Source organism: Semicossyphus pulcher, unplaced genomic scaffold, assembly GCF_022749685.1.
Source record: "Semicossyphus pulcher isolate SPU_LCO1_2020_fin unplaced genomic scaffold, fSemPul1.0.p SCAF_10, whole genome shotgun sequence".
Taxonomy (NCBI): domain Eukaryota; kingdom Metazoa; phylum Chordata; class Actinopteri; order Labriformes; family Labridae; genus Semicossyphus; species Semicossyphus pulcher.
This window is the reverse complement of record NW_027211604.1, coordinates 25652054-25678103: the sequence shown is the minus strand read 5'-3', so window position 1 is coordinate 25678103 and position 26050 is coordinate 25652054. Positions and strand designations below refer to the sequence as shown.

Below are 26050 nucleotides of genomic sequence, written 5' to 3'. Positions count from 1 at the left end.
AAAAAGACACTAATTTTAAATTTCAGTCATACCTTTTCTGTGCCTGTACAAATAAAAAACCCTAACTCTAACAAATGTCTAATAATATACTGAAACAGAGCCAGGACATGAAGTATTAGAATGGGGCCCAACCGGCCCTGCCCGATGAGATATGCAACCACAGCTTCAGTGCTGAATGCATTTTGAATGTGTCATTGTACCAAATATAAATTGATAAATTAAAGTGACAATAAAAGTATTTTGTTTGTTATACAGCTATTTAGGTTTTTAATGGGAACAAAATCCTTTTATTTCTACTTCAGTACTGACATGTTGAAAAGGAAGCCTATCGTCTTCTTTATCTACTGTATCACAGAAACAGTTTAACAAAGCTAATGTACACTACATGAAATAAATGTCATATTGTTTGACTATTTTTTTCTTCTATATTTTTAAACTTTTAAACACACATACAGACAAATCAAACAGCATTACAGACAACACACACCGGCCACACAACTACATTTCTCACCTAGATCCCTGATACACGACATGCAGCATATTACAGTCATGAGAATCACTTCCAACAACTAGGGCTGAACGATTAAAAAAACATCGAATTGCAATTAATTTGACTTAGACAGCGATTTTGATATGATTTGCGATATTAAAGGGAATGATCATTTTTACATCATTATTCTCATTTTCATTGAAGAATATGAATTAGTTACTATGGTGTGATTTTGTCTTTGTTCTGTACCAAGCAAAGATATTTGATACTTTCGTCTGTGTAGTAGGCCAGAGCAGCTCTGCAACACAATATTTAAATTAATATGATTTTTTAAAACACATTTCACAATGCAAAAATATTGTAGCTCCTGCAATTTATAAAATTGAAGTTGTCCATAGTGTGATTTCATTTAAATTTAAATTAATTGTTCAGCCCTACAAATAACCGAGTCAGGATACACTCACCGGCCACTTCATTAGGTACACCTGAAAAATCTAATGTACTCCAATACACCAGCTCAGCCATAAGATCTGCTTTTTTTTCTCTTTTCTAAGCTGTCACAGAGGTGTTAATTCAATTATATTTCAGAGTCAAGCTCATAACTGGTGGTGGGGCTGTGCTGAGCTGCATTATATTCAGAGGTGTTTCTAATACTCTGGCCCCCTCATGTATGTAAATAGGGAGGACAAAAAATTAGAGACACATCTCAATATAATGTAGTACAAAAGCACCTTTAACCATGGCTCAGTAATAAACATCATTGAATTTACATACTTCTGACTCTCAACAAAACAAAAGTCAACAAAAACTTCATGAAAGCAGAATCCATGGCAGTGCTGTTATTGAACTGCATTAGATTGTTCATGTGTACCTAATGAAGTGGCCGGTGAGTGTATATGTGGAGAATGACATAGCGTCTCAGCATGTTAAGGATATACTCAGCTCATTACAGTTACAGTCGTGATGCAGCACTTAAAATCTGAAAAATCCTTTGAGTAAGCTCAGAAAACAAAGCATCAAAATAAAAGTCATCAAATTAGAAAAATACATTAAAAAAATTAAAGCCTACCGCCCTATGAAGCAAAATATCCTTTTGCCAGTTACCGGGGCTGTAATCAATCATTCCCTTTAATACAGGATGGAAGTTTACCAGTGCATCTAAAGAAGGGTCACCTATCCTACATCTGAATCTGCGAGTTGGCTACCATTGGTATGAGGTCAAAGATCAGTTTGTGCCACCCTACGATTGTAGGTGGTGTATTATCGATCCGTCCTAGTAATATATTTTTCCGAGCAGCAAATATAAGGATACTGAACAGCCGTCTTCGATAAGAGCCCTGAACCTGAGGACACGGTTGTTTGACTAATTTAAGTTTTATTACATTTTGTCCCTAAAACTATGAATCCACCCTTCTGCCGGGATCACAGTAATCCTTATAAGTTTTGGATAACAAGTATCCAAATTCTATTGAAAAACGTTTTATCCAGATAAATAACCAAAAATGGATTACATGATCCAATCTGATATCTGATCCTTTTTTCCTTTCAACAACCCATTTTCAATATTTGATCCAATAATGATATCTGAAATCCGATCAGATGACTTTGGAACAACTGGGCTCAGAAGAAGAGATACTATCAGATGAAACTGTAACGTCGTCTCTGTTTCTGTCTTCTCACTTTCTCTCTGTTCAACACTCTCACAAACATCCCCGGCACCATAATCCACCTCACGCTCTGTCCTGTCTCAGACCTCCACAGAAACTAAACCCAGTCCCGCCACAGTCACCACTGACAAGGTGTAAACACACCGGACTCCTGCAGACAGTGAATCACCAAAGCCACCCACCGGGCCTCTTCACTACAGCTGTTCTCATAATTAGGATAGAAATGTGTTTTTTCCTGTTCAGATGCATCACATGTTGCTGCTGAAGAAGTGGCACGAATCACAGTTTAGAATCTCGTTTTCAATTAAGCGACTCACAGCAGATCAAACGAGGAGGTCCAGACAGCATGTCAAACACAGGAAAGCTCCCTGGTCCATTACTGCATGCAACGGGTGATTTTAGAGCCTTTCCTGCAGTAGATGACCTCCTCACTGGCTGACGAAGCCCCAGCTGAGATAAGAGAGAGGAGGAGAGGGAGGACTGGGCACAGAGAGAGATGAATCTGCTCTTTGAAGGTAAATAGAGCACAGGGGCAAGTTTGTTCTCTGAAGTCTTTCTAGAGTGATTTTCCTGACTTTAAATTCAAGGGTAGAACATGAGAATTAAGCAGAAGTACTGATTTAACTTTTTGTCCCTCTGAAGGACATTTCTACCAATTGTTTCTGTGCAAGGCAAACTGAATATCACGACATATTTGAGAGAATATAAAACTTAAATCATGCTAACTTCACCTTAATTAAAAACAACATTAACTTGCTCCGATGTGAGGATCAGTTGGATAGGGAAGATCTGGCTGCTCTGATTCGGCTCCAACCTCGTCATCAATGTTGGCTGGTTCACTCTCACCCATGTTGCTACAAGTTCTCCCTGTCGGTCATGGATACACGCTTCACCACACTCCACTAATCTGCTGTTGAGTTTTCCGCTCGTGTCTGTTTCATAATTGATATTTTATATATTTTATATCATATTGCTTCTTTAAAATCTTATTCTTATCGTCTATTTTTATCTTATTCTATTTAAGGTTACTTATTTTTGGCTGACCGCCGGGTTCGGCCCTACAAATGGGTCTGTATGTGACTGACTGACTGACTGATTGAGTGAGTGACTGAGTGACGGTGCATTCAGAGCCGTAGAGAGAGAGAGTTGTGACATCGCAATGGCGGATCATGGAGCATATTGGACCTCCACTGACGCAACTCTCCGTCTATACGGCTCTGGATACTTTGTTCGGTGAGTAGGCGGGGCTGCTCCTCCGCTCCTCATCCGCTGTCCTCACCTACGTCCGCAGCGCACACCTGCTTTCAAACACGTTGTCATCGGCCTCATAAGGACAGTCCTTGTAACACATTGCCCGCAAAAGCGCACACTGACCTGATGCGGTCAGCCACATGCTAGCTTTTGACCTTGTCTTGTTATTCTAGTTCTCTGTTCTAAACATGAAAACAAATTCCTTGTATGTGTAAACCTACTTGGTAATAAACTTGATTCTGATTCCTGTTCCACATTGTTTTCGTCATGTCTATCGTCTGTGATGTGCACTGATGGACACAGTAAGGTTTCATCTTATTTATGTGTTACTGTCCCATCCATTTAGTTTAAAATAATTGTTGATGTTTCTCTCTCCTCACAATTAATTAAAGCTAAACAAAAGGCCTGTGTTGGAAAATGTCCCACGAACTGTCCAGAAAATAAATACTCAGGTGAAGCACAGATCCCTGAAAACTCTGTAAAACAGTATTTGTCCTTTGACTTCACACATTAAGAAAGGACACAGGATGTTAAAGTATTAAGAGGTGCAGAGAGACATGGTATTCATTTGGGTGATACATGCAACTGAGAAGATAGAAATGCAATCACTTTCAATACTACATGAAAAAAAAGGTCTTATTATTGTTTTGATCAGATCTATAAACTTTCTCAAGACTTATTAGAAAAGATTGGAAGCATGTGAGGGGATTTTTATGACTAAAGGTGAAAAACTGCAAAATGAACACTTTTCAAATTAAATGAGAGCATTAACCTCTTGACATATGACTGCTTGAGCTCTTGATCAAAGCCTTGTTCGGTCTGAGTGTGCAGATTTTTCTGCTAACTTAAACAATGACTGAACACACACGGCTGGCCCTGAAGAGCAGACATCTGTACATTAGTCACAGGACATAGGAAAGCTAACAAGTCCAATCAGACAGTCGGCTTATCAGTTCTTGTTATCAGGCCAAAAGGCATCTGAGGAAAGGTTTTATTGTGACTTCCTGGCAGTTCAAAGCTAAACTATCCGTTTATTATCCCGCTACTGCCAATAGAGGGTTATAGATTCAAGCTTAAATGCTTTGCATGGCAGGAAAACAAGAGTGAAACTCATCTGCCAGAGAGATATAAGAATCTGTTTCGAGAATACACACCAAGACATAAAATTAGATCAAGTTTGAAATGTTTGACACATAAACAGACAGGAATAAGAAAAACTGCTGAAGAAGGAAGAACGCGTCACTCTAAAACTTTTTTTTTCACTCTGGCTCTCAAAGGGAACATCAGACAGTCATAAATGTATAATGGAAATCTTAAGTCACTTATGTCCAACTTGTTCAAAAAAAAAAAAGCTCTTTGAATATTCTCTACGTTTTATTTCCAGCTAGTAAAAGAACTCTGGAGTTGGTCATTTTTGTTAAGAGAGGTGATGAAAATGCCTGTTGACAGTTTTAGAGGCTTGTGACGTTAAAGCTTCACATCCAAACGTATTTTTCTGCAACACTCTCTTTCCACTTTTCTAACATAAACAGCTGATGAACGAGTAAAACAGTTTATAAATATCCACTAAAAAAGGCCTGTTTGGAGATAAAGGTCACTTATAAGGTGGATTAAGAAAGACATAATATGAACTCACAACTCTGATTGCCACACAACTGTTTCTTAACTGTCACAGTGTTGCAAAACACAATATTTTCTCAATGAAACTTTGAAAGAATTTGTGGACACTCCCTGCTGAGTGACTGAGAAAATATTCTCGCCATGATTACAGGAATGTGAACTAATTAAAGCATCAATCAAACTGGACTGAATCTGACATCTTTTCATCGTCACATCTCTGTTAGGAAATACATGTGCCACTCAAGTATGCCAAGCTTGGAGAAACGGTGCACACACACACACACACACACACACACACACACACCAGTCACTTATCAACAAAAGAACATGTTTTTACTACTACTGAAACTAAGTTGGGGCAATTTTACAAAATGAAAGGTCACACGGCAGCGTGTGATGCAGGGGAGTCCCCAGGTTAAATGACTCCTCTGAGATTAGAACAAAGAGAAACTTCTCATGTTTCTGTGTCAGAAAGTAAGAAAATATTTCAATTCAATTATTATCAACTTAAATTTAATAACTAATAATAAATAACATTAATTAATAATGATGAAAATAAGTGAAAAAAGAATTATGTTGAAGATAAGTTAAAGTTTTGGACATTTTCACTCATTTACAGATCATTGGAAAGTCATTGTCCTCTGAATAGTTCTCTGAATGTTCTGCAAGGCTGTACACTCTAAAAGGTCTTCTGTGTGTGTGTGTGTCCACTATCTCACCTGACACACACACACACACAGCAGGATGTTATTTGTGCTAGTATTGTATTATGTCATGCAAGAATGAAATCACTACAGCCGAAGTCCAACGGTCACTTCCGTCACCCACAAAGACAAACACTTTTCCCTCCATTCACACACACAACACCGGAGCCACGCAATCTGAAACAACCTGAAATCAGTTCATTACAACATGAAGCAAAAATGAATTTAACATGACAGTAGTAAAAATACCGGACAGACCAAACAACTTATTAGTAATTGGTGTAAAAAAAATCCTAAAACACCAATAAAACATTTCTTGCAGTCATGGCTCTAAATCATGATTTTAGCAATCTGTTTATGCAACACGTATAAACAAGAATTTCACGGAAAACTGTTTCAATAAACTCAATAAATCTGATTTAAACAGAATTTAAAATAAAGATTTAATCAGTTCAGACTGCAAATCCGCAAAGTTCAAAAGTTGAAAACTGTGTAAAAGTCCTGTTGCTGACGTAAGAAAGAAACAGGACATGTAGAGGCTAAGGCCATCCGGGGGACACATTTTTAATTGTGTGTGTGTGTGTGTGTGTGTGCATGTGCGCAGTGGGTGGTGGCAGTTGCAGGTGCCTGCTTTAAAGCGGGTGTAAAAAGGTGCAAATTTATTTTCAAGCACCTGCGTAGTTAACACTGACACTGCGGTCTCTGGGCCCTGAAGGCCTCAAATTGAAAGGCTGTCGCCCATTCATAAGGTGCCGCGTGATTGAGAGTGAGAGTGAGAGAGGCTCAGAGAGGCAGAGGTGAATGTGGAGAGGCCTCAGCGAGGAAGGAAGCTGACGGTTAAAAAGTTGTAACAAGGGGAAACTTCCTCTAAAGAAGAAGCGCGCAGAGAGTCAGAATGAAACCTGTCAATAACCAAGTTGTTTCACTTTGAGTCTGCAGCTCAATGAACAGTGAACAGGTCTATCACAACCACAGCCACACACACATCTTTCACTTTGTACAGTTAATCTATTGATTACATCTCAATTACAACATACTTTTTCTTTTGTTATTTAAACAGGATTAAAGTTCTTTCATCCTGAGAAAGGGAGCAGCAGCAGCTTCGTTAGTTCCAGTTGGACTAAAGTTTTTCAAAATTCAAAACAACGAAGCAAAAGTGCAAAGACACAACAGGCAAGGACGAGATCTGATGCAATCTCTTTGCCTGATGTGTGTGTGCATACACGTGTGCAATAGACGGCACTCCCACCAGCAGGTGTGTGGAGGGCAGTTTCCAGCTGCATCGCCTGGCATCTCTACAAGGACACCCATCATGGCACCCATCAGCACCTACACCGAGCACCAAGGCCCCTTATACTTCTAATACATCTGTGTGTATGTGATGCGTGTGTGTACAGCTTTCTTTTAAAGCATTTTCATTTTTTATGACAAACTTCCAAACCAGTCTTTGTCCTGTGTCTTCAAAAACAAAACAACTTCATGTAAAAAACAGTGATGATCTCCCAGTTCAGCATAAACAAATGGTGACACAAATAAGTTTCCTTTGTGAAATCTCCCTCTGCAGAAGCTTAATCTCCACTTTTTCCTTCCTCCCAGAGTTTTCCAGTCTAATAAACATCAGCACACCCGGCCTGAAAAGCCTGACACCTGAGGCCTCATTTTATCGAAACAAAACGAAGAGGCTGTATTTTGGCTTGGGCTCCCTATGAGATCAGGTAATAACCGAATGGATAAAAAGGGTGACAACAGAGAGAAGGTTTCTCTGACAGACCAGAGTTCATCCTGTCCTGTGAAGCAGCCAGAACATGTTCATGCCCATAGTCATCCAGTGGAAAAATCCAAGCCATTAATCAACCACGTGAGACTATAACAGCAGAGCGAGGAGCCAGAATGTGACAAAACCTCCATTTCAAGGTCTGTTTCAACCAACAAGTGATCTCCCAACATCACTATCTTTAACTCAAAGCCCCCTCTGACTCTGTGACCTTCATCACGCTCACAGTGCAGAGGAGGAGGAACACTTCACACAAAGGGACGTAAATTACCTGAATGACATATGACCACCCCAAAATGTCCCTCAACCGTCGAGTTCTGCTTTAACCCTTTCATGTGTGATAGCTGCACACGCTACAGGGAACTTTCAGAGAGCCAACACGCACACACACACACACCCGTTTGAGGCTTACTCACCCGATGAGGGAGACCATCTGCTCCACTATGTGCCTGCTGAAGGTGACGATCACAAACAGTTTCTGTATGACAAAGAAACACACACACACAGAGAAAGAGCGAGTCAGTAACTGAACCATAAGGTCACTGCTGGGGCGCAGAACAACGCAGTACGTGCATCATAGTTTGATCAGTAATTCCCAAACACCCCCTCACACACACACACACACACACACACACACACACACACACACACACACACACACACACACACACACACACACATAAACACACACCCTGCCAATTATGCCCAAGCCTGTGAATTGCATCAGCAAGGCGGTTTAGATCTAAAAGCTGCTTTTGTCATGGAGGGCAAGAAATGAAAGGCCTGGGCCGGATGACACACGACCAACACAGTGCACTAGGTCAGCATATCACAGTGGATGTCATCAGAGCTGTGTGTGTGTGTGTGTGTGTGTGTGTGTGTGTGTGTGTGTTACGGATTGGAGGAATCAAAGGAGATGTGTCAGTGCTTCAGAGGGGGTCTACAGACCAGCTCTTGTCCAGCCTGATTCCTGTTTAGTCACCGGGCCAGCAGAGACGGACATGCGACTGGCAGACATTTTGGATCATTTGAGCCCTGTGTTGCGAGACATGCTCCAAATAATTGACCAGCTTGTTCCTTTACTTGCGCTTTTGGGTGTTTGTGCGTCAGTGTAATCTTTTGAGCACTTAAAATGTGATTTGATCCAGTAACATCTTGATGACCTTCAACATGCGATTAGAAAAGCTTAACATAACACGGATTCTGGCAGGTCCGTCATTACAAAGTCATGTTCTGCAGAAGAGGATTGTTCAAACGCACTCAGCCTTACACTAAATTCTAGTCCAGATCCTGAGGTTTCCAACGATACTAAATATATGCTGCTGAAATTACAGGGAAAAGTGTATAAAATGATACATCTAGAATGTTCCACTTTATGTAATGATGGAGACATAAAAAAGCCATCCTGGATTTGAATATTTCACTCATTATAAATGTGTAGCTTAATTAGAGGAGCACACAGTATAATGTGAAACTGCCTAAACATTTCTTATTTGATTTCAAAGGTGTCATGTTATGCACAGCACGGCATTTTTAATTTGCAGTTATATATAGTAAGCCTCATGATAAGCAGCATAGCTTTCATGCTGCTCTTGCAACAAGCTAAAGGATGCCTATAAGAGCCTGACAGATAAGGGACCTTTCAAGGCCGATATTGATTTTACACAGGAAAAATAAGTGGTTGCTTAGATGCTGAAGTATTAAGCTGGGCTTAAAATCAAACCTTTCTATGCTGGTTGTGCATCGATTTTGCTCAGAAGGCTGATTTCTTCACACAATACATTTTATGAAAGAATATATAACATTATTATCGGACCACTGTCTGCTCAGCTGTGATTCTCTGCTACCTGTGCTGCACACAGTGCAGGGAGTCATAGAATAATTGAGTTTTCATATCAGTTATACCGATATATGTCTGTGATAAGCCTGTATCAGCCAATGATATCGGTAAGATGATATATCGGTCAGGCAATAGTACTGATTAATTGAAATGAGACTCCTGACGTGCAGATCAGTACTGCGACAACAGTTTAATGTGGCCCACCAAAAACTTTCAAGACAATTAAAAAACAAGAAAAGAGTGGAATTGTAAAAACTGATCCTGACAGTATAAACAAGCAGAATGTGTAGCTTCATCAAGAAGAGCATACAGTCAAATATTAAACGTCAACACATTTCTTATCTCACTCAGGCCACGAGAGGTCAAAGGGTGTTCATTTTTCTGTCTTTTAACTTTATTAATCTAACTTTATATTGAGCCTCATTATAAGCAAAATAATTTTCACCAAGCTGTTAAACAGCATTAGCCTGGTTTGGCCGATAATATCGGCCGCCTGATATATCAGTCAGACTCTGATAAAACGACATAAAACTGCACTTCCTCACACACTGATCCGTCCCGACACCCGAACTCGGCTGGCTTTAGAGTAAAGTATTTTTCATGAACAACTGGGAGGATTTAAAGCAACGGTTTAACAAGGCCCAACAATAACCTCTAAGACGTTTGAAAAAAAAATTGTAAAAAGTAAAGAAAACACACAGAGTGACATACATGACACTATAAGTGAACAAGAAGTGCTGCGGCAGCCGTGTGAGCCCCACACCCACAACACCTTTTACATGACTTCACCGAAGATAACGGCACGACGACACCCCAGCCACTTTTAATTTCATGTGACAGCGCTCTTTGTTACAGTGTTCATTGTAAAGTTACATAACATGTCATCTAGGTCATACATGTATTGTCATCTGGTTGTGCTGCAAAACTGGGTCTCAAGCCTCAGAGCCTCACTGAAGGTTAGACACAATGAAAAGAGAGACACGCAGTCACAATGTTGTCACTAAAATAACACAACTCATAATTGACATGTGCAACCATAAAAAAAGACTGACATTTGCAGTCGTACTATTTCGGTGCCTCTCAGAAAATAAACACAAGGCGGTACGGTAAGTAAATCCCCTCACAGCGACATTTAAACTGCAACTTGAGTAACAAGTTCTGGAGCGATGCACTTGAACATGGATCTTGAGCACCCACATCTCCTTAACAGACTCTGACAAGAGATCTTTCGTCCCACACGCAGCAAGGAAGAAGGGACGGCAAGATGGCCGACGCAAGGAAGCTGACTAAGACACAATAAGTGTGTTTGCTGGGAACTGACGGTGACATGATCTTGACTCGCTGATGTCAGATCAATGATAACGCAGAAACCAGCTACGCACATCCCAGTCATGCACACAAGCACACACACTTACAAGAAGGAAGCATTACATCAGTTCTTTATAGAACAGGAACAATCATTAACAAGAACCACGAGGGAATTGACAGTAATATGGAAGTGAGAGCATCCTTTTTTAAATGCATTAGGGTGTAACATTAATTATTCTCTTATTTCACTTTGCATTAATCAAAGTCTAAGTCCTCTGCCACACCTCGCAACTCTTCTGTCCTCTGTAAAATCACCTCTTTCATGAGTGTTTCTATGACATCAACTCTCATCCTCTGGTGACCCGCTGCGTCACAAAGGCCCTGACGTGCACCATTCAACATCAGACATTCAGACGTGAAGCTTAATGAGCATAAAAGGAAGGAGGAAGCCGTGCAGAATAAAAAGGAAGCCTCTCCTCTGAGACTGCCGGTGAGAACACACCTGAAGCGCAGGTACAAACCCAGATCAAAAACAGGCTTTGAAGCACGCACACACACACACACACACACACACACACACACACACACACACACACACACACACACACACACCACAAGATTCAAAATCCCCTTTTGTTCCCTCTCGGCCCACGAGGGAGAGCATCACCTGCTCGTCTAAAAGTGGATGTTTTGTGCCCACACACTGTAAAAGCTACTGAATCATTTGCATGTAAAGCTTGAAGAAAATGAAACCGAGCAGCTACAGGGGAGACCAGGGCCCCCCAAACATGCCAGAGAGCCGAGTGAAGTCTTTCTTTCTGTAAGACAGGGAGGGACACACCTCTGTCAGTGGGGGCCCCAGGGACCCCTGGGTGTAATCTGGTACTGTGTGTGTGATTGTGCCTGCCATACATGCAACCCCCACCCGTCCCTCTCACTTTTCCCTCTCTCTTTCTCCATCACCTCCCACAGACAATGTTTATCTGCTTTCCCTCGCACTCACTACTTTCACCCCCCCACCATTAACTCTTTAGCTCAGGACAATGCTTTCTGCGTATGATAAGGAACGAAGCTGAGGGGAAAAAACGCTGCTTTTAACCCTTCGCCGCTGAGTCACAATGAGCAAATTCCAACGTTTGCTTAGAGAACAGAAAGTCGAGCCCCTTGGCGGTAATCACACACATACTGCAAATTCCTGGACGCAAATTGAGGATTTTCCAGGATTAGAAGAAACGTGTGTGATGCCAAGTCTCCTAACAGCACTTTCCTATTCAGGGGTTAGGATGTAACTTTCCTATAAATTCTCAATCTGCTGCAGTCTGTCCGGTAGAATGTACAGGGAAGCTACTGGGGGTGCTGCAGCTGCAATCACAAAATGGTTGACTCCCCTTACTTTGGCTGCACAAAATGGCCTCCTCACTCACAGAGTGCAGTGCTGCTGTAGATGCTGAGCATGAGTGTGTTGCATTATCTAACACACATCTCTCCCTCAGTATGCAGATGTATGTAAATCTCAAACTTTGCCACTGAAAAGTTTTGGAGTTCCTCTGCAGAACGAGAACAAAAACATAAAAGACAAGTGCAGCATATTCCCAGCTGTGAGAGAGAGCTTCACTGTGCACACGTCCCAACCACTTCTCTCTCTTCAAAAAAATCAGCCCTGTGCTTTATTTAAAATAAATGTATGTTATGAAACTGCAGCTCACCTGAATGTGCATTTTGATGACTGCTTTTCCGATGAGTGTTGCACCAAAAAAGGTCCAGAAAGGAACCAAAAAGTGTCCGCATGTTATTCCTGCCAGGTCAAACAGGGGGTTTGGAATCTGGGGGAGAAGGATGGAGATGATTAGACTTCACATTGTGTAAATTCACCTCAAGATAGTAAACAATACAAAAACAATCAGACAGAGAAAAGTTCATGTAATTAAAATGTAACGCAATGTATTTTTTCAGAATCAGTCAGAATCAGTTTTATTGGCCCGATTGTACACATGCAGTTTAACTTTGCTCTCTTTGAACACTTAAACATTAAATATTAAACTGCTGTAGTATCTACATGCCTACGAAAGACAATAGTGTAAGTGCGAGGACTGCAACCATGCTGGCATATATAATATAATTTAAAAAATCCAAGTATGTAACAGATGGATTAATTTACATGAGGTAGATTGTTTCCAGTATTTACAGTAAAAAAACAGTGTGCATAGATTTCTGTCTGCATATTTACATTACATCTGTATTCCACAGGTTCACCTCCAGAAGGTCAATGACAGTAACCATGGCATCTGATACTTTTCAAGAATTTAATCTTTTTCATCATATGTTGAATAATGCATCTTTAAAATGTAAATGTAACAATGTGAATGTGAGAAAGAAGATGATAACTGATCAGCCCCACGGTGAGGATGGAGAATATCTAACATGTAAAAAGAGGTGGATGTGAGATTTGACTTACAGAAGCACAGGCTAAAATCCCAAAGAAGCCGACCCTCTGGATGAGTCTCTGCACGGCTACTTTTGCTCGGGTGGCAAAGTCCTGAAAACAGAGCACAAGTGTGAAAAATGTGTGACTAAAGAGACGATCACACACTTTATTGCATAATCCAGACATGCTTTGATCACAGGAGAAATCTCAAACCTGCCTCACATTTTAATGAATCATCAAATTACTAAAATAACCTATAATTTATTCTTTTAAGTACAATTGTAGAGTGTCTATCAGATACCCTTTAAACTGTCTTTATAGATACTGTGTGGTGTCTGCACATCAGGCTGTTTAAATGACCACTAAGGATTACATTACATTATAACTAAATCACAATTAATTTCTGGCAGATTTTAGATAAATATATTTTTATGATTCAGAACATAAATTGTTCTATTAAAACATTTAAAAGGTTAAATTACAAAAAGAGTGTTTTTCTGAGCTTGAAGAGGAAGAGGGAAAAGCAGAGAGCTGTGTGAAACAAATGTGTGCCGCCAGCTGCAATGTTTTTAATTAATATTTAATCAATGCTTTGAAGCTCATTCAAATGTGACTTTAAACACATCAAAAATTTACATCAAATCTTAATTTGGGAAAAATGTTCCTAATAAAAGATCTGCTTTTAAGATTCCTCCTCCATCTCTGAAAGTGAGTGTCTCAGCTTCTTCACAATTTACTGTCAGTTTACTGCCATTAAAAATTATTATTTTATATCTAAAAACACGTTTGTGTACAAATGAAACGAAAAATAAGAGAAAAAGCAGGATTTTAAATCCCTGCTGGTTTTTAAATAAGTGCAAAGAAGCAGCAGCTGCAACAGGAGGGTTTTCAGCCTCCTGTAAATCTGCCCTCCACTGAACACTTCCATCAATTATTGAGGAAGATTTAAGCTGACAAATAAAATTATTACATCCTCAGAAATTAGATGTACAGTAGTGCAAACTGTTACTGACTTGAAATTACATATATTTAAATGTATTTTGCATTTGAGAGATTTCCACCATCTGAATCTTAGAGGTTCTGTTCCCAAACCCTCCCGAGTTCAGGTGCTTTTAAATAAAATAAAACAATAAAAACCTTCTAAATGTTATACCAAGGAATATAATTACTCAAATATTTGTTCTGTTTAATTCTCATTTATCCAAATCCACAAAATTAAATGTGAAATGCAGAAGTGATGAGGAACTCTTGATGGGAAAAATTGCTGTTTGTGTGTTTTCATCACCAAAATAATTAACTCATCTCATAAAAAACAACTTTTTTGAGGGGAAATGTTTTTATTTAAATGTTTGAATGAAAAATGTTGGTTTAACAATTAAACCAAGCCCCGTGCTACATTCCTGGCCGTCCTGCCAACATAAATATCTTCATGTTCACAGCAGAAATCCACTGATTCACCTGCTTCACATTGTTCAAGAATTTACAGACTCATCTCTAAACAGATTTCTTCACTGCAGGAGATTCATTAACTGGTTTAAACACGTCTCTATCTAACCTCCAGTGCCCGTTTTTAACTCCATTGTCACTGGGGACGTGAGAACAAGACAACAGACTTTGGTCATTCCAGTGACTCACATATTCTTACTTTTTCTGCCCCTCTTGCCCTATTCCTCCTGACAGCTCAACAAAAGCCTCTTTTCACTGCAGTGACACACATTTTTCCCCCTAATATACCTTTTCTGGGAAGAGGAGCCTTAATCTGTTTGGATTTTAACCTAAAGTAGTTCTGGGAACACAGTGGGACTGCAAAGGAAAGCCCTGATCTCGGACCTTTTACTTTTTGGACTCATTCAATGTGTAGGTAATTTATTAAATGATTACTTCATGCTTGACTTATCATTGCTTAATTAAAATATCTATTTATTTGTCAAGAATTGTTTCATTCTGGTTAAAAACCTAAACTTTTACAACAATAACAATTAAATACACAGAGAACATTTGATTTCCAAAGTATTTGATGCAAGATGTTTTATTTTGAAGGCCTTAATATGTTAGTAATGTGATCTGTCTGCAGAGATTAGACAAGTGACGAAACTGCACAAAAGATTTTATTCTTTATTATTATTTCTACATTTTCCTGAACTTATCTTGAAGTTGTTGCACTTTTATCATGAAAAACAGTTAAAGATTGTTCTTTCTTTGCAAATTTGATGTAATTAATATTTTTATACTGCCTCTTTTTTAAACACATTGAAATTTTCAATATATAAACTTATTGAATTTATGTCTCATTAGACAAAGCCTTTATTTATTCATTTATTTACACAACATTTCAGGAATCACTGCCTCTTTGGCGTCTTAATTAATGTTTTGAAAAGCAAAGTTTGCTTAATTTATCCTCACATAAAATCCTGCTGAAAAAGGATCCCTTTCACGTTTTCATTTAAATCTATTTGCTGCTGTTACAAATGAATAGATTAAAGTTTGCACTTGTTATTCGCAGTGATGAAGATGTTTCATATTTAAAGCATCCTCTGGCCTTTCAGATTTCACTTTCACTTTTCACACAATTATAAATTCTATACTTGTTATAGTTGGTAATAAAAGCTATGTGAGGGCTTTTGTTACAAAGTGTGACACCTTACATTTAAAGAAATGACACACTTTCAAACTGAACACACACTTATGCTAACATTCACCATAATCACTTTCTAGAGTAGTTTATTTTTCCTGAACCAAATCATTTATGCTTTCATAACATGATGTTTGATGTTTTTCCATGCAGCAAATTGTTCCCATAAATGCATCGATTGAATTTTACAGTGAGACCCTCCAAGAGTCAGTGATCAGCGGCCTGTGTTTGAACACTTAAAACATTTAAATATGTGGTCTTTGTGGGAAGAAGATTCTCCACTGAAACAATATTTTTCTACCTCTAACAATATCAAATCAAATTATAAGAAACAAAAGGAAAAAAATATGAATTTGTTTCTTATTATCAGACAAGAAATAAATTGTTTTCTGTTTCAAAAGTAAGGCCTCAGTTTCTAAAGCATCTTGTAAAATAAAAAATGGGGCTCTGGAGGGGGCTGGCAGTTCATGATCATACCTAATATGGTCAACAAAACCAGTACAGTGCTGATGACATTCTTTACGGGGTGCAACCGGGCAGTCAGGAAATTTGAGAGACATGGGAGGTCGCCTAATAAGGTGGTGGTGGGGGGAGCGAAGGGACACGCAATCTGATTGGTTCACGATTTGAATTTCTGCCTCCACTGACGTCCAATCACGAGGCTTTCTTCTTGGACTAGCCTGTAGTTTTAATTCTAGCCTGTCTTCGTGTGTGCGTGTGCGTGTGCGCACGAGCACGCGCACATGTGTGTGTGTTTGTGTGTGCGTGCGTGTGTGTAGCTCAGCTGGTGGGAGACAGGGAGAGAAGGAATGTGTATGGTTGGTTTACAGCTGAACCGCTGAGGACTGTATCTGGATCAGGGACACCTGACAGCGCAGACAGAACTCTGCAGAACCAATCAGAGCCATGGAGACGGCCTGTGAATGTCATTCATTTTATGACATCATGACATGTGCATTGTTTACATTAAAGGTGCCGTAGTTGAGCTTTTGGCTCATGCAGAGAGAGTGAGCATGAAAATATCACCGCAGTGTGAACAAAGGGTCCCTGAGGAGGTGAGGGGAGGGTGCAAACGGGTGTGTGCATGTGTGTGTGTGAACTTGTGACACTGTGATTTACTATAGTTGAACTCTGTACTTGGACTCTCTCTCTGTTCTGCATTTCTGGACCCGGGAAGCATCTATCTTGGATGGCTGGGGTTCAGACATCCAGACTCTGTTGTTGGCGGCTTATGGAAAATCACCATCTTTGCCAGGCAGCTTGCCAAAGGCTGCCTGCCGGTCCCCCCCCCCCCACCCCTCTTCCTCCTCCTCCCCCCCGTCACCGCCGGCCTGCAGGGCTGGGCTTAGCAGCAATTACATTTGGTAAGATCTTGTCAAGGGTGCAGCGTCATTAAAACCATGGAGGTTTTTTTGGTTCAAGGTTTGGATGTTCGGCACAGATGCTTTACTCAGCAGTCTGCACAGTCACCCCACATGGAGCCGACCGCTGTGGGAAACAATAATACCATTTGATCTGTTCTTTATGGGACTGGACCCCCACACTACCACCCCCATGTACTTCTAATAGTCAGTTTAGACAGTTCTTCATGTGTGCTGGCCTTTTGTCTTGTAGTCTTTATAGCATTTTCCCGCAGAGTGTTTCATGAACATGTGAACATGGTAAATAAAATACTTTACATGTTACAACACAGAGCTTTGGAAATATAACAGCACAGCAATACAAACATACTGAATATGCCACTTCTGTTTGTAGGAAGTAAAAATATTGTAATTAATGTAATAAAAAAGAAAGAGCAGGATGTTCGTCCCAGCAGCAGGACGTTAGAGCTAAAGAATAATGTCACGAGTATGATTAACTGAAAATTAAATCATATTTAGGCCATGGCAAAAACTGACTCAGGAGCATGTCCTTTATTAAATCTGAATCAGATCAATCTCTTCATTTAACAGGAAAGTTTGGATACATGTGGTTACAGTTGCCAGTTGATGACAGAAAACAGCTCTTTGAACTTCATACAGCAGGAAATTAAGCTTTTATAATTTTTCATGTGTCAGCTTTTGAAAATGATGTTTTTTTCTTCGCCTGTTTTCCATCTGACATGCATTATCGTACGATGCAATATATGTTTATTTTGAAGCTGTTTGAGGGATTCCCCTCGAAAAAAGTTGTTTTTGTGTTTAAAAAGTTGGCTCAGCAGTAGTTTTTGGTGGTGCTGATGGAGAACAGAGTTCAAACACAGACAAAAAGCAGGCAGCGACAAGGCACTCTGCTCCATGTGGAAAATCAAAGTGTCAGACAAGGAAAAATCTATGCATAGCCTATACACAAGTCAACACCCACGCACATTTTTTTCTCTCCCGCTCTCTCTCTCTCTGTGTTTTCTTTTTTTTTCTCAATGAAAGTCTTTCACACAGAAGACACACATCTCCGGAGCGGTCGCGAGCCCCCCGACACGATGACGGCTAAAGTTCATCTCATTAACTCCTGACAAGCCCGCGCCTGCTCTCTCTGGCACAGGAAGTAGAGTGATTAAGGAGTCCTGACGCAATACAAGCTACAGTCCCCTTCAAGAAGAAATATAAAAGAAGAGATGTACATTAATATCTATATGGACACACACTTCTTCTGACATACACACACACACACACACATAAAAAAAATGCACCCCTGAGTCCACGTTGACAAATTCTTTAACAAGCTGTGGTTAAAGGGAAGCTGGTTTTACTCTGACTCACCCCCCTCCTTTCAAACAGTTTACTGGAAATAAAGAGGGAGGAGGAGGGAGGGGGCACTTTCAGAGAAGTCACGTGACGGGGCCGGGCAAACCACAGCACAGAGAGCCTTTAGTGCAGTAGGCCAGGGGGGAAGGCAGGCATACGCCCAGCGCAGATGGCCCTGATTTGAGTTACAGGAGATACGATCCTGGGAGTTGGCAATCAAGAATTCACAGCCTGTTAACCCCTTCCGTGCCGGATGAAAAAAAATACACACAAGGCAGGAAATAACTTCATTATCAGGTTACAAGCAGTCGTGGACCGGATCCATACAGGCAGGATCCTCCACGGCGGTCAGAGGATTCCTCTCCGGCACACGAGTGCTCTGAGCTAAAGATTTAAGAGGGGAAAAAAAGAAGCTGATGTTCATGACATCAGCGTCTGGAGCCGTTAGAAAAAGCATGACTTCATTATTCTTGAATAGCTCTGTTGAATGAATGAAAAAAAAAACCCAGAGTGCCGTGCTGCTGCTGTGCATCACGTGCACTTGTGGCAGGAAGTTGGCACGTGCTGGTTTGGAGAAATACCACTGGGTTTAAGTCAAGCTGTTGGCACCTACAGTCCTCTGTGACTAGAGCGAAGGGGACGAAGTCAGCATCTTAATCCAGCTCCGCTGCCACAGGGTGTGTGTGGGAGAGATCTGAGCATGTGTGTGCGTTTGTGTGTGTGGAGGGTTGTCACATCCTTGAGGACAGGATTTAACTACTTCCTGTCTAAGACACAACAATCGAACAATACAAAAGTTCCTCAAGTCCAATTCCAGTGGAGACTGTTTGGCCTACAATCACTGATTGGCAATTTGCAATCAAAAACTGACACAAATCCAGAGCTGATGAATTCTTCCGTGTACACCTTTAAAAGGTGCTTAAAAGGTAAAAAAGCGGAAAGCCGAGAATCGCAGAGGTGCGGCGGAATCTCCTCAAGCGAAAGAGGGAACCCTGAGAACATCCGAGAGACGGTGAAAGCCCTGGCGAGAGAAAAAATGTTTCCGTATGTTGCAGGTCCTCGCTGGTGCCTGCAACCTGCCTCCAGATGCTGTCCAATCACCAAGCACACATTACATACATACACACAGCTGCCACATATCATCAGAGAGGGAGAGGGAGAAAGAGAGAGAGAGAGAGAGAGCGCAATGCACAGCGGGAGTTGAACTGTGCGTGAGAAAGAATAAGAGCAGAGGAAGAGAGGGACAGAAAAAGAAACAATGTCAGAGAGAGAAGAAGAAGAAGGCAGCAGCTGCAGCGTCACTTCTAATCTGCCTTCAGTATCGTGGATGCGAGGCAATCAGGCAATGCTCCTCCTGCGTCAAACTGTTAGGTTGTTTTCAAGAAGACACGCAGGAGCTCTTCTACGCTGAGATGATCATTTAGACAAAATATCCTCTCCCCCACGCCGCCCGCTTGTCTCGCTCGTCCACTGTCTCTGTGCTTTTCTCACTGTTTCGGTGGGAAGCAGCACTTTATCAGTAAGTGATGTCAGAGCTCCACTCACACACATGTGGTCTGATGCTGGTGCCAACCTATCCAGCTGTCCACAACATCAGTCTGAGTGGACCTTACAGTAGATGCTGCAGCCCTGCTGCTTGTTAATAGAAGAACAGAGTCTTCTTACCACATGTTTGACTTCCGTAGATGTGTTTCAGTATTAGTGTCTTTAAACGCCTCTTCGGTTTGGGTGCTGGGTGTCAGTTGCGATGCTTGTGAGGGTTGATGCAATATTTCCCTTTAGAAGAACGAAGCACATACAGCACATTAAAAAGGCTGAATATATATTTTTAAGTACTCCGCGCTTCTAAATGTTTTGATTTTGAATATTTAAATTCATTAATAAAAAATAATTTTGCATACCTTGACAAAATCTCATTAATATTGGCTTAACATTTGTTAGCATGATAGGCGTGGGCAGCATAAAGGTGTATGTCTGACTGACAAAAGATCACCAGTTGCTCATTTGGGGCATTTAAAGTTGTGTGAGTAGGTGATCCAGCCAAAGGCAACGTGCCTTGATTCAAAAAAATTGAGGTGTGACCTTACACGCAACACGGTTCAAAGTTTCATCCCAAAGAAAGAAGAGCACTAAGAAATTACTGCCGCTATAAATGAATGCAGTAACTCATGAAGACATTTGTCCTGTGGTTCTTATAAAGGTGAAAGTGGCAATAAAGAGAGGCAAAGGACCAACTTACAGGTTAAGTACTGATTTGTGTAACTGCCTCCACTAAGAGGCATTGATGGTGAAAATAAAATACAAGATGCATTTTTATTTATTCTCAAACTTGGATAAGACAAAGTGAAATTAAGTCCAGTGACAGGGATCCCAATGGAGGGCCCAGACCCCTGTGCTGAGAAATGTTGTTTAGTGTCAGTGAATTAAAAGGTGTTTGTATTTAATTATCTCCAAAGCAAATTCACTTGCTTTAAAGTTGTAATCTCAAAGATCTCAGTTTCGTTCTCTTTGGCGGCATGTGATAAACAGTAATCACCGGAGCACACTTCCCTGATATCAAGACAGTGTTGCATGAGTGACGTCCACGGTTGGCTCTGGCTGTAACTCTTGTGACGGACATCTGAGAGTTAATACAACACAAGCAACGATCGAGACAGGAGGGAACGAGGTCAGTTAGAGCCAAAAAACAGCTTCAAGTGCGATCGGACACTGGTGCTGACGGGCAGTGTGTCGGGCGTTTATTTTTATTTTTCTCTGGATTTTCACTTCTTGTTGAAGTTGTATCTGTAGTCATCCATCTTGTCTTTGTTTGTTCAGCCATAGTAGATTACTGTTTACACGCAACGCTTGCAGAGACCGGAAAAGCAGCCGCTTAGCTCCGCCTACCCTCTCTGGCAGACCAACCACTGCTGGCTGATGGAAAACGCGTCACTAACTGGGCGTCGATTGGGATTTTTTGTGCCATCACCATTGCGTTACCGCATTCGGCGACAGATAGTGACTAACAGACATTTATTTACATGAAAATCTTCGAGATTATCACACTAACATTTGCAATAAGTAATATAACATACAGATGGACTGATTTACCCTGTTTCAAGATAAATGGCTTGAAATTTTAAAAAACACTTTTTCCATGAAACAGCAGGTCAAGGCAAAATGTTAAACCTAAAGGAATACGACTGAGGTGACTTCATTTAAGAAAAATAGATTCCCTGTTTGCTCCTAAAATCTATAATCAAAGTTTGTGTTTAACATTAACATACTTCAATCTTTACACTACAATATATATATACACAAACACAGCTCAGGACATACACATGTAAACCGGATACACAACATAGTACAAAGAATTACAATGAAATCAAAACAAAAGTTATTCTTGTGACCGAGGAACAAAACATTCAGACATACAAGGTACAAACACAGAACAAAGGTTTTGTTGTATTGTACTAGAACTAGAAATTAATTCTTTTCTATTAACTCTTGTGGTGTTTTTGCTCTAGAGAGCAAAAACACCACGGCACGGCATTATGTATCACTTTTTGGCCTTGCAGAGACAGCATGCCGGTCAGTACTTCATGATTCAAATCTCATCTATGATTTTACTGTTATTTATCATAAGTGAAGCACACACTTTAAACTAAAATAATGATTCCTCAGAAGAACCGCGTAATCCCCTGATATGTGGGAAACCCTCATTCAAAACCAGCATGTATTTGTTGTTAACAGTTTTCTTCTATCTGCTACAGTTTATTTGTAACTGCAAGAGTAAGTGAGTGTGTAGTAAAGTTCAAAACCATTTATGGATGCAGTTGTTTCTCTGCACTTGACCTGTCTGACTGTTTGACCCACAAGTTGGAGGGAAAGAAGCATTCCTGAGGATGAAGACTGTGTCAGGACGGACGGCTCTGACGAAAGCCGTTACAAAACCACACGCATGTTTCCCCTCATTCCTCCTCCTCCATTCATAATCACCAGAGGATGGAAAAATAAATATTTACAGTGAGCTGCTCGGCATTGTTGAAACATTTGCAGAGATGTTTGATATGAGAACATATTTTTGTTTTTGTTCAGGACATTTTTTAAAAGAAGAAGGCCCGGAAATGGCGGGAACATTTTACTCGAGTGCATCACTGCTGTTACATTAGTCATAACATTGTGAAAGGACTTGATTCCTGTTGTACCGTTGAGACACAGGGGTGGGGCTTGGTCACACACACACACACACACACACACACACACACACACACACACACACACACCAGGGTACAATGTGTTAAGTTTACTTCAGGGTTCAGGTCAGAGTCTGCAATGACCGATTTGGAAAAATACTACAACTGAGAAAACAAATGACAGCCAGAGACAGAGATTAAAAATGAAATGGTAAAAGTTCAACAGAGTAATAAGGAACAAGCGTGAAAGTACAAAAGATCAAAGAGGTGAGAGTGAGATGAGGCAGCTAGAAGGAAAAGTTATAGTTTAACAAGATGAGAGAAGGAGGAGGAAATGAGGGAGAGTGTTAAATAACAGAGGGTGATAAAGATGATGCAGGGGGTCACCTGAGCAGTTTGAGTCTGGTCCAGCATCTCCTCAAACCTCTGGTAGTCCTCGTCGTCGGGGTCTGCACCGGACAGCCGCGCAGCCCGGGCCATGAAGTAGGGCGGAAGCTCTCCTATAGCTGTACCTGCACCCTGCGCACACACACACAAATACAAACACACAAAAACAGACAGATGTAGAGATTGTTAGTTTCTTTCATACAAGCCCCCTTTTTCAAAAGTGCCTCAGGTTAGTGAAATGGTTAAAGTCAGTGATAGTCACACAGTCATACATGTCAGTGTTAGTGACCAAAGCACTGGCTACAATTCTGACTTACATGGCACTCTTCGTCGCTCATCACTCACTGACCTAAACAATATTTAACAGGAAGCATTAAATTAAAAATTAACTTTTATCTTGAAGTTTAAATTATTTTTTAACCTAAATATGTGTATGTAACAAGAAGGAAGTAAAATGTAATCCTTTGATATCTGAGCATGATCTGATGCGAGTGTGAGGTGATTGTGAAATATAAAAAAGTTTTGGGTTTTTCTAAGATAATTTTTTTGGCTTCTGCCTGTGTTGATAGGATAGCTGAGGAGAGATAGGAAATGTGCGGTGTAGAGAGCGGGGGGTGCACCAAATGATCGTCAGACCGGGAGTCAATCCTGCGGTCAGTGCGATGAGGACTGTAGCCTCTGTACATGGGGCGCCTGCTCAACCAACTGAGCTAAACCAGCGCCCCGAATATTAAAAAGTTGACAGATAAATCCTGAATTTCCAGGCTATAATAATTACAAAACAAACAAACATATTGTAAAGTATTCAACATGAGTATTATAATCACACATGCTGTACAGTACTGAGAGGGTTCTAATCCTTTCTCTCTCCATCCCCTTTTGCCTGTTTGCTAATTAGACCAAAATCAGGACACCTGCGGAGGCTTTCACCTGACATTGCAATCACCTCTGTCTGGACTGATTTATATTTCATGTCCTTGTACATATTTTACAAATATTTTCTCTATATTTCAATAGGGTCATTAAAAAAATCCAAGATATTTGGGGTAATTCTGTTGCGCATTTGAGCCGCAGGTGTGAAGTGATTTGCAGGTGGTGGAGTATCAATGGGTAAATGAGTTCATGCCTTTTGTAAAATGTGGTCACTGAAAGCATTTTGTGTGAAAGCAAAGAAAAACGAGTCACAGTTTGCCCACACAGACCTTTGTTTCCCTTAATGTGTGATAAGCTGCGACTTCGATTTTCATGAATGCATGCTGGCAAAACTATAATTACTGCTGCTCAGCTGTTTGTGACACGATGCTCTCTCTTATATTGTTGTGTCAACACCGGCTCCTGTCCCGTCACGCTGATAACTTAATATTGTTTTTAAGAATAAGTGAGAGAGATGTTTTTATGTACAGTGCAGGCATTTAATTTATTAAATTGTATTTAGTTGCTGGTTTTATTACTTTGTACTGTGCTTCTTATTATGCACTATGGAGTTTTGTTGCAACACTGCTCTAATTTTCTTTATATCAGGCTAATTATTAAAACAAGCATTTTCCTTTGTTTCCAGGGGGTTAATGGAGTAAAAATATCAATATCCACGTCCAAAGGAGCTTGCACAGCTTGACGTCTGGGATTGTGCGATCAGAGCGCTTAATGGGAATAAAACGGAAAGGAATCATGATCTAAACGATCATGGACACATAAAAACACAGGTCCAGCGAAGGTGAAAAACCAGATGGCACCTCTAAACAGCTTATCAACACATTGCACCACTAACGGCTCTGTTCGAATCTGCTTTGGACGTGTGGAATGCAGAGTTTCTGGAAAATTTAAGAAGTGCTAACAAGCCCAGGGGGGTCTGCAGGAACCATGATATCGATATCTAACAGCCAAAAGGAGCTTGTAGCTATAAAGCGGTGGGGCTTAACAAGGGAGAAAGCGGAAGTGATTTGAGGGGAATAAATCCTCAGCGCTCAGTCGGTTCACCAAGTTCGTACCGCCAAAACGTGAGGACGAGGGGGGGGAGTTAGGGGTGAGGGGGTGAGGGTTACAGTCTTAATTAACACAATGAAAACAGCCGCCAAGAAATGCAGTGTTTTTGGAGTTGCTCACAGCTCATTACTTTAATGTTTCCAGGCACAGGAGGGGAGAGCAGCGCTGCGACGAGGGATGAGAGAAGATGCTTAGGATACAGTAAAAGAAAGCTACAATTACAGATGATTTCAAGCCCAAACAAATCCCTGACATCCTACAGTGCACGGAGAGGAAAAAAAGGAGTGAAATTCAGCTGTTTAGGTGGAACACACACAATCTAAGCTTCGATCTCTCCACCAGAACAACATAACTAACTAATCACAGCCACATTACTTGAATGTAGCTGTATGAAAGAGCCAGAAGATGATTAGTGGGTAGTTAGCAACCATGGCAGCGACAACAAGCCCAAACAATCACTCTCAGGAGGCGGTGCTACCCCAAAAGCTGGCAGACTGCATCTTTAATCTGGACACCCTGTTCTCTTGTTAACACTGCAGCCTTTGATGAAATCTGCCAGTTTTCTCTCATAATGGAGACGTGCCCTAATCTCCCTGGCAGCTGCTCCATTCAACAGCCCTGCCTCTGTTTGTAAGCGTGCATGTGCCTGTGCCTGTGTGTGTGTGTGTGTGTGTGTGTGTGTGTGTGTTTGTCGAGAGGGCAGTGAAATACGTCCACCTGCACAGTGGTGGTGTTTGAAGTGGAGCACTTAAGGGCGCTGCAGTGGAGGACAGAGAGGCTTCAAGAGGGAACAAAAAAGACAAAGAGAAAGGAGGAAAGAGAGGAGGAGAAGAAGAGGTGGTGTTAGTGGGGAGGGAAGTGTCTCATGTCTCATCATCAGCAGAGTATCCAGAGGATTGGAGGCAGGCAAGAGGAGGGGGGGGACGCTTGGCGTGGGTGCTTTGTAACCGTGGGCACAACAGGTGTCTCCAACTGTAGAGCTGACAAGCCGAGGCCGAGGTCATGCCAGGCTGGGGTTACAGGGGGGTGTGGCGGTGACTGGGTGGTGATGAATCCTAGGGGATTGGGTGG

General features: G+C 40.9%; 1 protein-coding gene across 2 annotated transcripts in view; it reads right to left on the bottom strand.

Moving 5' to 3' along the window:
* LOC138603960 (vacuole membrane protein 1-like) overlaps window positions 1-26050 on the bottom strand; it is a 72778-nt gene that overhangs the window by 15868 nt on the left and 30860 nt on the right. For both annotated transcript variants that reach the window (XM_069675744.1, XM_069675752.1), the window contains 4 exons: window positions 22997-23128; window positions 13110-13190; window positions 12361-12477; window positions 7923-7984 (listed from right to left, as the gene is read on the bottom strand). In XM_069675744.1, coding sequence (XP_069531845.1) covers window positions 7923-7984; window positions 12361-12477; window positions 13110-13190; window positions 22997-23128 — 392 coding nt within the window. The remainder of the gene's footprint in view (window positions 1-7922; window positions 7985-12360; window positions 12478-13109; window positions 13191-22996; window positions 23129-26050) is intronic.